The following is a 12,140-nucleotide window of genomic DNA, read 5'->3' as shown; positions in this document are numbered from 1 at the left end:
TTAGTAGGAATCTGTGTTTGCTACGCTGACTTGCAGCACCTGCTTCTTTCCTGGGCTAAGGTATCTTTTACTTTATGCAATAAAAAAGAATGTTTTCAAAGCCAAAAAATTCCATTTATTGAAAAGAAAATTCATTTATTGCAAAGAAACACAACTGCTTGGGAAACAGAAAGGGCAAAAGGGTGGGGTGGGGAGGGGAATGGTACAATCACATGGTACAATTTGCGTATGTCCTGTTATCATACTCAGCCTTCCTGTCTGGAGTGCTGTGCAATGAGTGCTGCACTTCAGGATGGCTACACTGCATGGTGATGGTGGTTGAGTGCAGAGGGTAATAAGGGTCGTAGTTTTCAGGGCTGGGTGGTGAAGCTTCCGGGGTTGGAGGCAGCTGGTGGCGGTAAGAACCCGGATGTTGGGGAAAGTGGGTTGGAGGTGAAATGGGGGCACAAGGGAAAGAGTTTTGGGCTGGGGGGGGGGTCTGGCACAGTAGTGCTCCGCCTGCATGGCTACGAGCGCCTGGATCGAGTCTGCTTGGCGCTCCATTATGCTTATCAGCCGATCCGTGCTTTGCTGCCGGAGCTCCGTGCTTTTGTGCCGGCGCTCCTCACTCTGCTGGTGGATCCTCCTTTCACTGTCCCGCCACTCCTGCACTTTTTGATTTTCATTACTTGAATGCTACATTACTTCATGCAACATGTCTTCCTTGCTTCTGTGTGGCCTCTTTCTGATTCTTTGGAGTCTTTTGGCCGGTGATAATACAGATGGCTGAGATCTCAAGGTTGCATCTGTAGAGGCAAAATGCAACACTTAACAGAGGCAGCATTGTTCAAACCAGACAGAGCAATGATTCCCCCGTACTTAAGGGAAAGAACAGTCTACAAAATAGCATAATTTGGCCTGTCCCAAAGCGAGCACACATAACCCATGGGAGCCCCAAAATGGTGAGTAAGCACAGTCAAGCATGACTGATTGTTTCATGGCTGTACTGTCCTCTGGGTTTCTGTGCCTTGGGGAGAGCCAACAGTGGCAGGGGACCCCTATACTGAACACTGTCCCCACATTTTCCACACGAGTTCGTCCTAGAAGATATCTCACTGCTGAGGGTGAACTGGGAAGCAAGGGAGGGTCTTCTACTGCAAGACGGATTCCGCCCTGGCCCATATGCAGCTTGCCTGTGTGCAGCAATGGTCCCCCTGCCCCTCACGGCACAATGGCGTGGACAAGTTAGCCTTACTGGGTCAAGGAACACAATGGCTCTCCCAAGAAACCCGCACAAGCGCATTGCCCAAGTTCTGGATGAGACCTTTGAAGAGATCACTGAGGCCGATTACCACGATGTGAGAGAGCACATCAACGCCCTATTCCGCATCTAGGCATGCACGCAGCCCTAAACCTCTACACCCCAAGAGCCCGCACCGAATAACTTCCTTCCCAAAATATAAGCCGCTTACCGGGAACGTCCTCTGGTGTTTGTCCTTCCCCAAGCACCGGCCACCATGACTGGCTACCTTCCTCCTGACTTGAGAACAGCTCCTGGCTGCATGCATCTAGGGATTCCGGGGTGTCTTCCTCAGCCTCATCACCCTCGCTCCTGCTTTGCTGCTTCTCCTCCTCCTGCTGCCTTAATGAACTGGGCTCTGAAGTGTCCATGGTGGTGGGGTGGGCTTGGAGTGGAGGTGGGGTGGGCCCCAAGTATTGCGTCCAGCTCTTTGTAGAAACGGCAGGTCACAGGGGTAGCACCAGAGTGGCTGTTTGACTTGCTGCTTTGTGGTCGGCATTCCGCAGCTCCTTCACTTTAATCCTGCACTGCAGTGTGTCCCGGTCATGGCCCCTTTCCATCATGTCCCTTGATATCTGCCCAAAGGTATTGTAATTCCTATGGCTGGAGCGCAGCTGGGACTGGACAGCTTCCTCCCCCCAAACCCTGATGAGGTCCAGCACCTTGCCATTGCTCCATACTGGGGATCGCCTGGCACGTGGAGGCATGGTCACCTGGAATGATTCGCTGAGAGCACTCCACGCCTGGCTGAGCAAACAGGAAGGGGATTTTCAAAATTCCCAGATAATTTAAAGAGCAGGTCTGATGGTTGGTCACCTGAGGGCAGGGCAGTAGAGTTCAAAGTGATGACCTGAGTGGCTAGAACAGGCATTGTGGGACACTTCTGGAGGCCAATCAGAGTGCACTAACAGACCAAGGCGTCCACACTGGCGCTGCGGCGGTCCAGAGGGGGCGCACAAAAGGTTATTCCACTCGCCGAGTTGAAGTACCAGGAGTGCTCTAGGTACGGAGTCAGAGCGCTCTACGTGCCTTGCCAGTGTGGACGAGTAGTGAGCTAGTGCACCCAGGGCTCCTTTAATGCGCTGTAACTCGCAAGTGTAGCCAAGCCCTAAGGAAAGTGTCCAAAGGACTTTTAAAAGTGAGAATAACTTAACAAGGATTGCAGTGGATTCACCATCACTGGCAATTTTTAAATCAAGAGTGGAGGTTTTTCTAAAAGATCTGTACAAGTTCAAACATGAAAGAATTCAGGGAAGCTCTATGGCCTTGGTATACAGGAGGTCAGACTAGATGATCACACTGGTTTCCTCTGGCTTTATCATCTAAGACTCTGTGATGAACCCATATATCCTGGTAAATCCAGCAAATGAAAGAACATGAAAGGAAATACTGAGATCATGAGGAGATATTTAAAAGCATAGAACATGCATAACTTGGCCAAACGACAGCATAAAGGGACTGGTGGAACATAACTGATTTTAAATGTTTGAGAGAGACAAGGTGGGTGAGATAATATCTTTTATGGGACCAACTTCTGCGAGTGGATGGGACAAGCTTTTGAGCTTCACAGAACTCTTCTGCATGTCTGGAAGGGTTAGAATCATAGAATATCAGGGTTGGAAGGGACCTCAGGAGGTCATCTAGTCCAACCCCCTGCTCAAAAGCAGGACCCATCCCCAATTAAATCATCCCAGCCAGGGCTTTGTCAAGCCTGACCTTAAAAACTTCTAAGGAAGGAGATTCCACCACCTCCCTAGGCAACGCATTCCAGTGTTTCACCACCCTCCTAGTGAAAAAGTTTTTCCTAATATCCAACCTAAATCTCCCCCACTGCAACTTGAGACCATTACTCCTTGTCCTGTCCTCTTCCACCAGTGAGAACAGTCTAGAACCATCCTCTCTGGAACCACCTCTCAGGTAGTTGAAAGCAGCTATCAAATCCCCCCTCATTCTTCTTTCCGCAGACTAAACAATCCCAGTTCCCTCAGCCTCTCCTCATAAGTCATGTGTTCCAGACCCCTAATCATTTTTGTTGCCTTTCGCTGGACTCTTTCCAATTTATCCACATCCTTCTTGTAGTGTGGGGCCCAAAACTGGACACAGTACTCCAGATGAGGCCTCACCAATGTCGAAGAGAGGGGGACGATCACGTCCCTCGATCTGCTCGCTATGCCCCTACTTATACATCCCAAAATGCCATTGGCCTTCTTGGCAACAAGGGCACACTGCTGGCTCATATCCAGCTTCTCGTCCACTGTCACCCCTAGGTCCTTTTCCGCATAACTGCTGCCTAGCCATTCAGTCCCTAGTCTGTAGCTGTGCATTGGGTTCTTCCATCCTAAGTGCAGGACCCTGCACTTATCCTTATTGAACCTCATCAGATTTCTTTTGGCCCAATCCTCCAATTTGTCTAGGTCCCTCTGTATCCTATCCCTGCCCTCCAGCGTATCTACCACTCCTCCCAGTTTAGTATCATCCGCAAATTTGCTGAGAGTGCAATCCACACCATCCTCCAGATCATTTAGGAAGATATTGAACAAAACCGGCCCCAGGACCGACCCCTGGGGCACTCCACTTGACACCGGCTGCCAGCTAGACATGGAGCCATTGATCACTACCCGTTGAGCCCGACAATCTAGCCAACTTTCTACCCACCTTATAGTGCATTCATCCAGCCCATATTTCTTTAACTTGCTGACAAGAATACTGTGGGAGACCGTGTCAAAAGCTTTGCTAAAGTCAAGATACAATACATCCACTGCTTTCCCTTCATCCACAGAACCAGTAATCTCATCATAGAAGGCGATTAGATTAGTCAGGCATGACCTTCCCTTGGTGAATCCATGCTGATTGTTCCTGATCACTTTCCTCTCAAGTAAGTGCTTCAGGATTGATTCTTTGAGGACCTGCTCCATGATTTTTCCGGGGACTGAAGTGAGGCTGACTGGCCTGTAGTTCCCAGGATCCTCCTTCTTCCCTTTTTTAAAGATTGGCACTACATTAGCCTTTTTCCAGTCATCCAGGACTTCCCCTGTTCGCCACGAGTTTTCAAAGATAATGGCCAATGGCTCTGCAGTCACAGCCGCCAGTTCCTTTAGCACTCTCGGATGCAACTCGTCTGGCCCCATGGACTTGTGCACGTCCAGCTTTTCTAAATAGTCCCTAACCACCTCTTTCTCCACAGAGGGCTGGCCATCTATTCCCCATGTTGTGATGCCCAGCGCAGCAGTCTGGGAGCTGACCTTGTTCGTGAAGACAGAGGCAAAAAAAGCATTTAGTACATTAACTTTTTCCACATCCTCTGTCACTAGGTTGCCTCCTCATTCATTAAGGGGCCCACACTTTCCTTGGCTTTCTTCTTGTTGCCAACATACCTGAAGAAACCCTTCTTGTTACTCTTAACATCTCTCGCTAGCTGCAGCTCCAGGTGTGATTTGGCCCTCCTAATTTCATTCCTACATGCCCGAGCAATATTTTTATACTCTTCCCTGGTCATATGTCCAACCTTCCACTTCTTGTAAGCTTCTTTTTTATGCTTAAGATCCGCTAGGATTTCACCGTTAAGCCAAGCTGGTCGCTTGCCATATTTACTATTCTTTCGACACATCGGGATGGTTTGTCCCTGTAACCTCAACAGGGATTCCTTGAAATACAGCCAGCTCTCCTGGACTCCTTTCCCCTTCATGTTAGTCCCCCAGGGGATCCTACCCATCTGTTCCCTGAGGGAGTCGAAGTCTGCTTTCCTGAAGTCCAGGGTCCGTATCCTGCTGCTTACCTTTCTTCCCTGTGTCAGGATCCTGAACTCAACCAACTCATGGTCACTGCCTCCCAGATTCCCATCCACTTTTGCTTCCCCTACTAATTCTTCCCGGTTTGTGAGCAGCAGGTCAAGAAAAGCTCCCCCCCTAGTTGGCTCCTCTAGCACTTGCACCAGGAAGTTTGTCTCCTCCACCAACAAAAGTTGATCCAATAAAAGATATTACCTCATCCACCTTGTCTGTCTCATATCTTGGAACCAACCCGGCTATAGCAACACTACAAACCATAAATATTTTAAGCATCTAGATACCAAGGAAGGAAAATAATTATGAAGATTGCAAACTAGTGGGAGCAAGAACCAAGATTTCCTTTGTGTCTTGTATGGCACGTCTCACACTGTCAGTACCGAACAAACACATTCTGATTATAATCACTGTTTAGTGTGGTTCAAGCAGAAATAACTCGTAGCAATGGGATGAAATTGAGCAAACATCAAGTGTAGGCAGGATAACAGAAAATACAAGGCACTAAGGTATATTGGACAGATCTCCGAAGGAAAATGGGGGAAGACCCATCATCTGAACTGGGTAAAGTACTCAATATTTATTTTAATAACTTTGCAATTGTTTACCCAGTGACGTCTAGTCACAACACAGGTGTAATTGTGTGCACTGTAGTGCAAGAACAACCCAGCACTGGGCTATGGGCAAGGGATAAGATGACCTAATAGTTCTAATTCTATTTATCATCTGTTTGTAACAACCAGCATGTGGAAATCACGGCTGAAATCCCTAGGGGCTCCCTCAGAAAAAGCCAAGACAGGATCTAGCCCTATGATTCTATAATTAGTGTGTGTACAGAAACTTACGCAGTAGAACCCTCCTGTTCCCCTGGCCTGATTCACTCAGTGATTTTGCTCTGGTGTTTGTGATACAATTGCTTCCTTGATGCTGGGTTGTTATATCACAAACAGCAGAACGTAGCATCCCTGAATGAATCACGCAATAGGATGGGTATAAAGAAAAAAGTCCTGTGTAAACAAAAACCCTCTTGGCAATCGCCATCAAACATGCATAGTCTACTAAGGACTGTCGCACCAGCCAGAGTTACCACGGTTGATGGTGTCACACCAGGCATCGTGTACTGAAGTTCCTAGATCAAGCTCAATCCTGCAAATCCCCAGTTCTCTGGGATGATCCTGTGGGTGGCACCAAGGCGTGCAGCCCTTTGCACATTGATGGAAACTTTGAGAGCACAGTGTGCTGGGATGGTTTTATCCTTGCTGGTGACACAGCCAAAGAACACGCAATGCCACTTTGGATATAATGAATGATTGAAGAAAGGCCAGATATTTGCAAGTTTGTAACATTTCATATAAAGTCAAACCACTTTATGCTCAGGATTTTGCACATCTCCAGTCAGCAGAGAGAAGGAAATACAGAAAAAGTTAATAAGCTCTTAGTGTGAAAGAAAAGATAGGTTTTTGTGCAGGGGACCGTTGGTTTTAAATTAGACAGGATTATACAGAACTAGCTGACAAAGTATAACGCCAGGGCCAGGGCCTTCTACTGCTACTAGCTAAGAGTTATTACTCTGTTATTAGCTCAAGTAATTATGTCCTGGGCTTTAAAAATGAAAGCCCTGGGTTTTCTCACTGGCTGTTTTACAGACAATCTCACAATAGTCTAGGTAAGAGCTGGCAATATAACAAAATGTGTTGATTAACAGCTAGCAAAGTCTTGCTGAATCTCTATTGGTAACCGGATCAGGCTGAGGTTCAACTTCCCTTGAGGATGCCAAGTAATGATAATTTCTGGCACTTATAAAGGTTCTCACCCCCTTTGCAAAGATGAATGAATTTACTCTCTCAGCCAGCATCTGAGGTAGGTGAATAATATTAGGTGAACATCATTCTGGGATGTATTAGCAGGAGTGTTGTAAGCAAGACAGGAGAAGTAATTCTTCCACTCAGCACTGATAAGGCCTCAACTGGAGTACTGGGTCCAGTTCTTGGCACCACACTTCAGGAAAGATGTGGACAAATTGGAGAAAGTCCAGAGAAGAGCAATAAAAATGATTAAAGGTCTAGAAAACATGACCTGTGAGGGTAGATTGAAAAAATGGGGTTTGTTTAGTTTGGAGAAGAGAAGACTGAGAGGGACATAACAATCTTCAAGTATGTGCAAAGTTGTTATAAAGAGGGAGGTGATCAATTGTTCTCCTTACCCATTGAGGACAGGTACAAGAAGTGATAAGCTAAAATTGCACCAAGGGTGGTTTAGGTTGGACATTAGGAAAAACTTCCTAGCTGTCAGGGTGGTTAAGCACTGGAATAAATTACCTGGGGAGGTTGTGGAATCTCCATCGTTGGAGGTTTTTAAGAACAGGTTAGACAAACACCTGTCAGGGACGGTCTAGTCTTGCCTCTGCACAGGGGACTGGACTCTATGACCCATCAATGGTCCCCTCCAACCCTACAGTTTTATGATTCTAGCTCGATCTTACTGATGAGAGAACTGAGGCATGGAGAAGTGAAATGACCACAGCTGGGAACAAAACACAGATTTCCTGACTCCCAGTTCTGTGCCTTAACCATAGACTATTGTTTCCAGAGCAAGGGGGTGATTTTTTCTCACCCCAACAGATCCTGCTTCTCATGCCTGCCACTCACAACCCCCCTATTCTCTCAGCGAATGGAGTCAGTCCTCAAATGAGCCCCAGGCATTGAGGAGCCTTTGTGCAGAACCGGAACAATTAAGCTTGCAGAGGTCCACGCCACAGACTCGCACGGGTTTTAGTACCAATAAAGATGCAATCGCCACCCACTAACCCTGACAATTGTGACTGCTCATCAGTGGAGATTGCAGATGTGAGATTGGGAGTATGTCTACATTAGCCAAAGACCACGTCTACACTATGAGCTAGGGGTAGGATTCCCACCTGTCATGCTCATGCTGGTTCCCACCGAGTTAGTGTCAGAATGAATAGCAGCACAGCTGCAGTAGCAGTGATGGCATGACTGAGCCATGCTGCATATATACCCACCAGTTTCAGGTGGGTTTATACTTAGCACAGCTTAGCTATGAGAGCTAGAGCGAGTATGTGTAAATGAGCTGGGAATCGCACCCCTAACGCAGAGTGTAGACTTAGCCAAGAGGTTAGCTAACATCTTAGCTAATCACTTACTAACCATCACTTTTTCTCTAGTGTAGACACCGGCAAACATCTTCTACTTCGCTCTGGCTGGTTGACCCTAGGGCAGTCAATAGGTTACATAGATGTGTAAAGTAGAGCATGTGTTTAAGTGCTAGCAGGACTGAGGCCTTTGACTGTAAACTCTTCAGGGCAGGTTTCAGAGTAGCAGCCGTGTTAGTCTGTATTCGCAAAAAGAGAAGGAGTACTTGTGGCACCTTAGAGACTAACCAATTTATTTGAGCATGAGCTTTCGTGAGCTACAGCTCACTTCATCGGATGCATACTGTGGAAACACGGTATGCATCCGATGAAGTGAGCTGTAGCTCACGAAAGCTCATGCTCAAATAAATTGGTTAGTCTCTAAGGTGCCACAAGTACTACTTTTCTTCAGGGCAGTGACTGGCTCTTCCTGTATGTTCGTACTGCACCTAGCACTATGGTGCTGTGACCCAGACAGGGACCGTTGTGAACCATTGCAAACTGACTAATATGAATTAAAAATAAACTAAGATGGGGGAACAAGAAGAGATGGACAATAGGGCAGAGGAATCCTGCACACAAAGCAGAGTCCCAGTCAGTGAAAAGCCCGTATTTGAACTCCTTTCTTTCCACACTTTCTATGCGTCTTTCTATGGAGAGAGGTAAACAACTTTGATTGCTGCAGGGAAAATGCCACATTATTCACACATTCACTGGCTTTCAACAGGTGGCCATGCTTAAAAGCCAGCCCAGTCCCAGGGAGGGAGATACAGGAGAGAGAGAAAAGACCATGCAGATTCATCTTTGTACCTGTTGGACGCACTCACTGAAAAGGGATAATGACTCAGAATAACAGCCACACACCTGCTCCACACCCATTGTAAAAATGGGTTTCAGGTAATTAGAGCAGCCTTGGAGAAGGAAGCTGGCTTGCTATTAATCTTAAAGGGACACATCAAAAAACAAAACTCCAACAATCAGGCCAAGCTTGGGAAGGGACACAATGAAAGAACTGTATTGCCACAGATAGCCTGATGTCTGCAGGGCAGGATTAACTTTTTGTGGGCCTGGTGCCAAACATATTTGTGGGGCCCCCTGGGGAATGAAGGGGTCGGGGCAAAAGCACAGCGGGCAGGGTGGATTTGATTTAAATCATGATTTAAATCACTAGTCAGGAAGACTCGATTTAATCATGGTTTTCTACAGAAAAGTGCATTCTTGTTGGTTGTTATAACCTTAATGCATATTCCTCACAACTCAGAGATAGATGTAGGTTTCATTTTTAGAAGGTACACACTATACATTTTTAAACAGTGATTTATTTTGAAAACTTTTCAGATGAATTTTACAGCTATATCAGAAAATGAATGATTGGTTATTTCATTTACCAAAGATAATTGAAGCACATATTTATGAAGTCATTGGGAGGTGAACTATCTCCAATTCAACAGGTTAATCATTAATATTTGAAGGATTTTCTTGTCAAACTGTATTAGGAGGAGAACATCACCAGACGGACATTTAAATTGTTTTATTTAACTAAAACAACAATATTAAGTATTCTGGATTTTTTTCTTCAACAGCAAACATAATATTTTAACAAAAAAGCATATGTCCCTCGCTTCTCACATTTATCTCCAGACTTCTTCTCCTTGTCCAGATCTATTCTGCCCCCAACAATCTTCTATTCATTGAACTTTTTGAAAGTTTTCACTTTTAAAGAGAGGTAAGGATTGACTCTGCACACAAATTTGCAGAGGGACAATAGAGTTGAGGTCTGTTATTTCTCACCTCTATATATTATTTATTTAAAAACATTTTTGCTGTTAACAAGCATGTTACCTCTGGAGACACAAATCCACAGTTTGAGAACTGCAAAACTAAGCATCTCTGATGGTATCTTCTAGACTGAGCACTGAGTCCCATTGGGTAGATAGAAAGATTAACCTAAATAATCTATACAGAAGCCTATGGAAGCCCATCAGATTGGGTCCCTAATCCATGAACTATTAGAACTCATTTACAAAACTTTTCTTAAACATTACATGAATATATTGTCTCATACTATAGAATTAGCATTTATAATCCCTATTCCATGATGAGATATAATAGGTTTTTTCCCTCAAAAATCCAATTTAAATTTAAAAAATCCGATTTTTAAAATTTTTTTTAAAAGTAATTGATTTTTATCCACCCTGACAGCGGGGCATGGTGGGGGGGGAGGATTCGTCCCCAGCTGGAGCGAGGCAGGGGCTAGGGGCAAGATGAGCACAGTGGGGCATGTGGGGAGGATTAGTCCCTGCTGACTGGAGCAAGGCAGGGGCCAAGGGCAAAAGCACAATGGGGCGGGAGCTAGGGTTGGTCTCTGGAGAAAGGGAGGGGCCGGGGGTAAACTGCAATTGCAGCAGGGCTGGGGAAGGGGTAAACCGGATTCCCCCCTGCCCCTGCCCACATAGAGTAGGTACCTACCTTCTCCCTGGTTCTAGCCCATTCTGTTCATCTCTCTCTGCACTGAGCTGAGGGTGGGGGTGCACTGAGCACAGGGCTGGGGATGCATGGTCTGGGAGGGATTTAGGGTGCAGGAGCAGGGTTGGGGTGCAGGGTCTGGCCAGGAGCTAGGGTGAGGGAGGGGGCTTAGGGTTGGGGCAGGAAGTTGGGGTGTGGAGTACTTACCTGGAGCAGCTCCCATTTGGTGCAAGGGGTGCAAGTGAAAATGTGCGGGGGGGGGGTGCAGGAGCTCTCGTTTGGTGCTCAGGGTGGGGGGTGGGGATGGAGGGGGTGCAGCAGACAGGGCATGGGGTGTAGGGGTGCTGGGTATGTGGGGGGGTGCAGGAGTCAGGAGTAGGGGCTCGGTATGTGGGGGGGTGCAAGAGTCAAGGCTGGGGTCGTGGAGGTGTGGGGGGGGTGCAGGAGTCAGGGCACAGGGCTGGGGGTGTGAGCTGGGGCCGTGGGGGTGTTCCCAGCCTCCTGCAGCTCACGGCAGGGGGCTGAAGGGGGTATGCTCTGATTCCACCCCCTTCCCCAAGCCCCAGCCTCCTCCCCCGCCTCCTCCCCCGAGTGGTGAGTGCGCTGCGGCCCCGCTCCTCTCCCTCCCTCGTGCCAGCAAACAGCTGTTCGGTGGTGGGGGAAGCACTGGGAGGGGGAGGGGCGGAAACACGGCATGCTCAGGGGAAGAGGCGGGGTAGTGGGGAGCTTGGCTGCCGGCTGAGCCAGCTCTGCTGCAGCAGCAGGAGTCGGCAGGACCAAGGTTCTGCCCGTTGCCCCCGCAGAAGGGAGTAGGGGGCGGAGAAGAGCGGGCTGGACCGGGGCCCCTTTGGAGCATGGGCCCAGCAGCACGGTAAATCCGGTACTGACACCAGGGCCGTGCATCCAGGAGCAACGGGGGGGAGGAGGGGGCACTACTTTGCCCTCCCTCCACATCACAAGCCCAGGAGGTTGTGGCTGCAAGAAAACCCCCTGGTGGCTGCATTTGAGAAACGCTGCATAGACCACAGGAGGGCTCTTACTGGAGGAAACCTTTTCAGTGAGGCGTGCAGGTCTCTGAGAAGGATTTAATGAATGCTCTTGGCTGGTAGTGTTGTGAGGATCCTTGCTCTGTAATCTCAGCCTTGGCTGAGTGAGGGTGCACAGGTCACGCTGGGTTATGCAGAAGAGCTAATCTATACGTGTACCTCAGTCACATAGGGTCCCATGTACGCAGCCCATTGAATAACAAGGCACCTTTTGCCAAGATTTGTCTATGAGGTCACTGTTTGGACCAACAGCTGCTGGACTGTTGGCTCCCGACTTCCAGTGAAAGCCTTTGACAAACTGCAAACTTCAGTGTTTATGTGAAATGAGTGTGAAATGAGGCTTGGGGCTCATGTGGAAATGCCACAGGGAACTCAGGCTGGAAGAGAGTCAATGCCGAACAAGGTTTCTGTTCATC

The 12,140-nt window shown here is 47.7% G+C and overlaps 1 protein-coding gene across 2 annotated transcripts in view; it reads right to left on the bottom strand.

Moving 5' to 3' along the window:
* Positions 1–12,140, bottom strand: part of ADRB2 (adrenoceptor beta 2) — a 63,079-nt gene that overhangs the window by 28,111 nt on the left and 22,828 nt on the right. The window contains exon 2 of one of the 2 annotated variants that reach the window (XM_073355815.2): positions 115–785. The exons of the other annotated variant lie outside the window; for it this stretch is intronic. Coding sequence (XP_073211916.1) covers positions 676–785 — 110 coding nt within the window. The 3' untranslated portion in view covers positions 115–675. Of the gene's footprint in view, positions 1–114; positions 786–12,140 lie in introns of those variants that run through there. 2 annotated transcript variants of the gene reach the window in all.

The sequence above is a fragment of the Lepidochelys kempii genome, chromosome 8 (genome assembly GCF_965140285.1).
Source record: "Lepidochelys kempii isolate rLepKem1 chromosome 8, rLepKem1.hap1, whole genome shotgun sequence".
In the NCBI taxonomy this organism is placed as follows: domain Eukaryota; kingdom Metazoa; phylum Chordata; order Testudines; family Cheloniidae; genus Lepidochelys; species Lepidochelys kempii.
The sequence above is the reverse complement of the archived record's forward strand: the minus strand, read 5'-3'. Positions and strand labels throughout refer to the sequence as shown.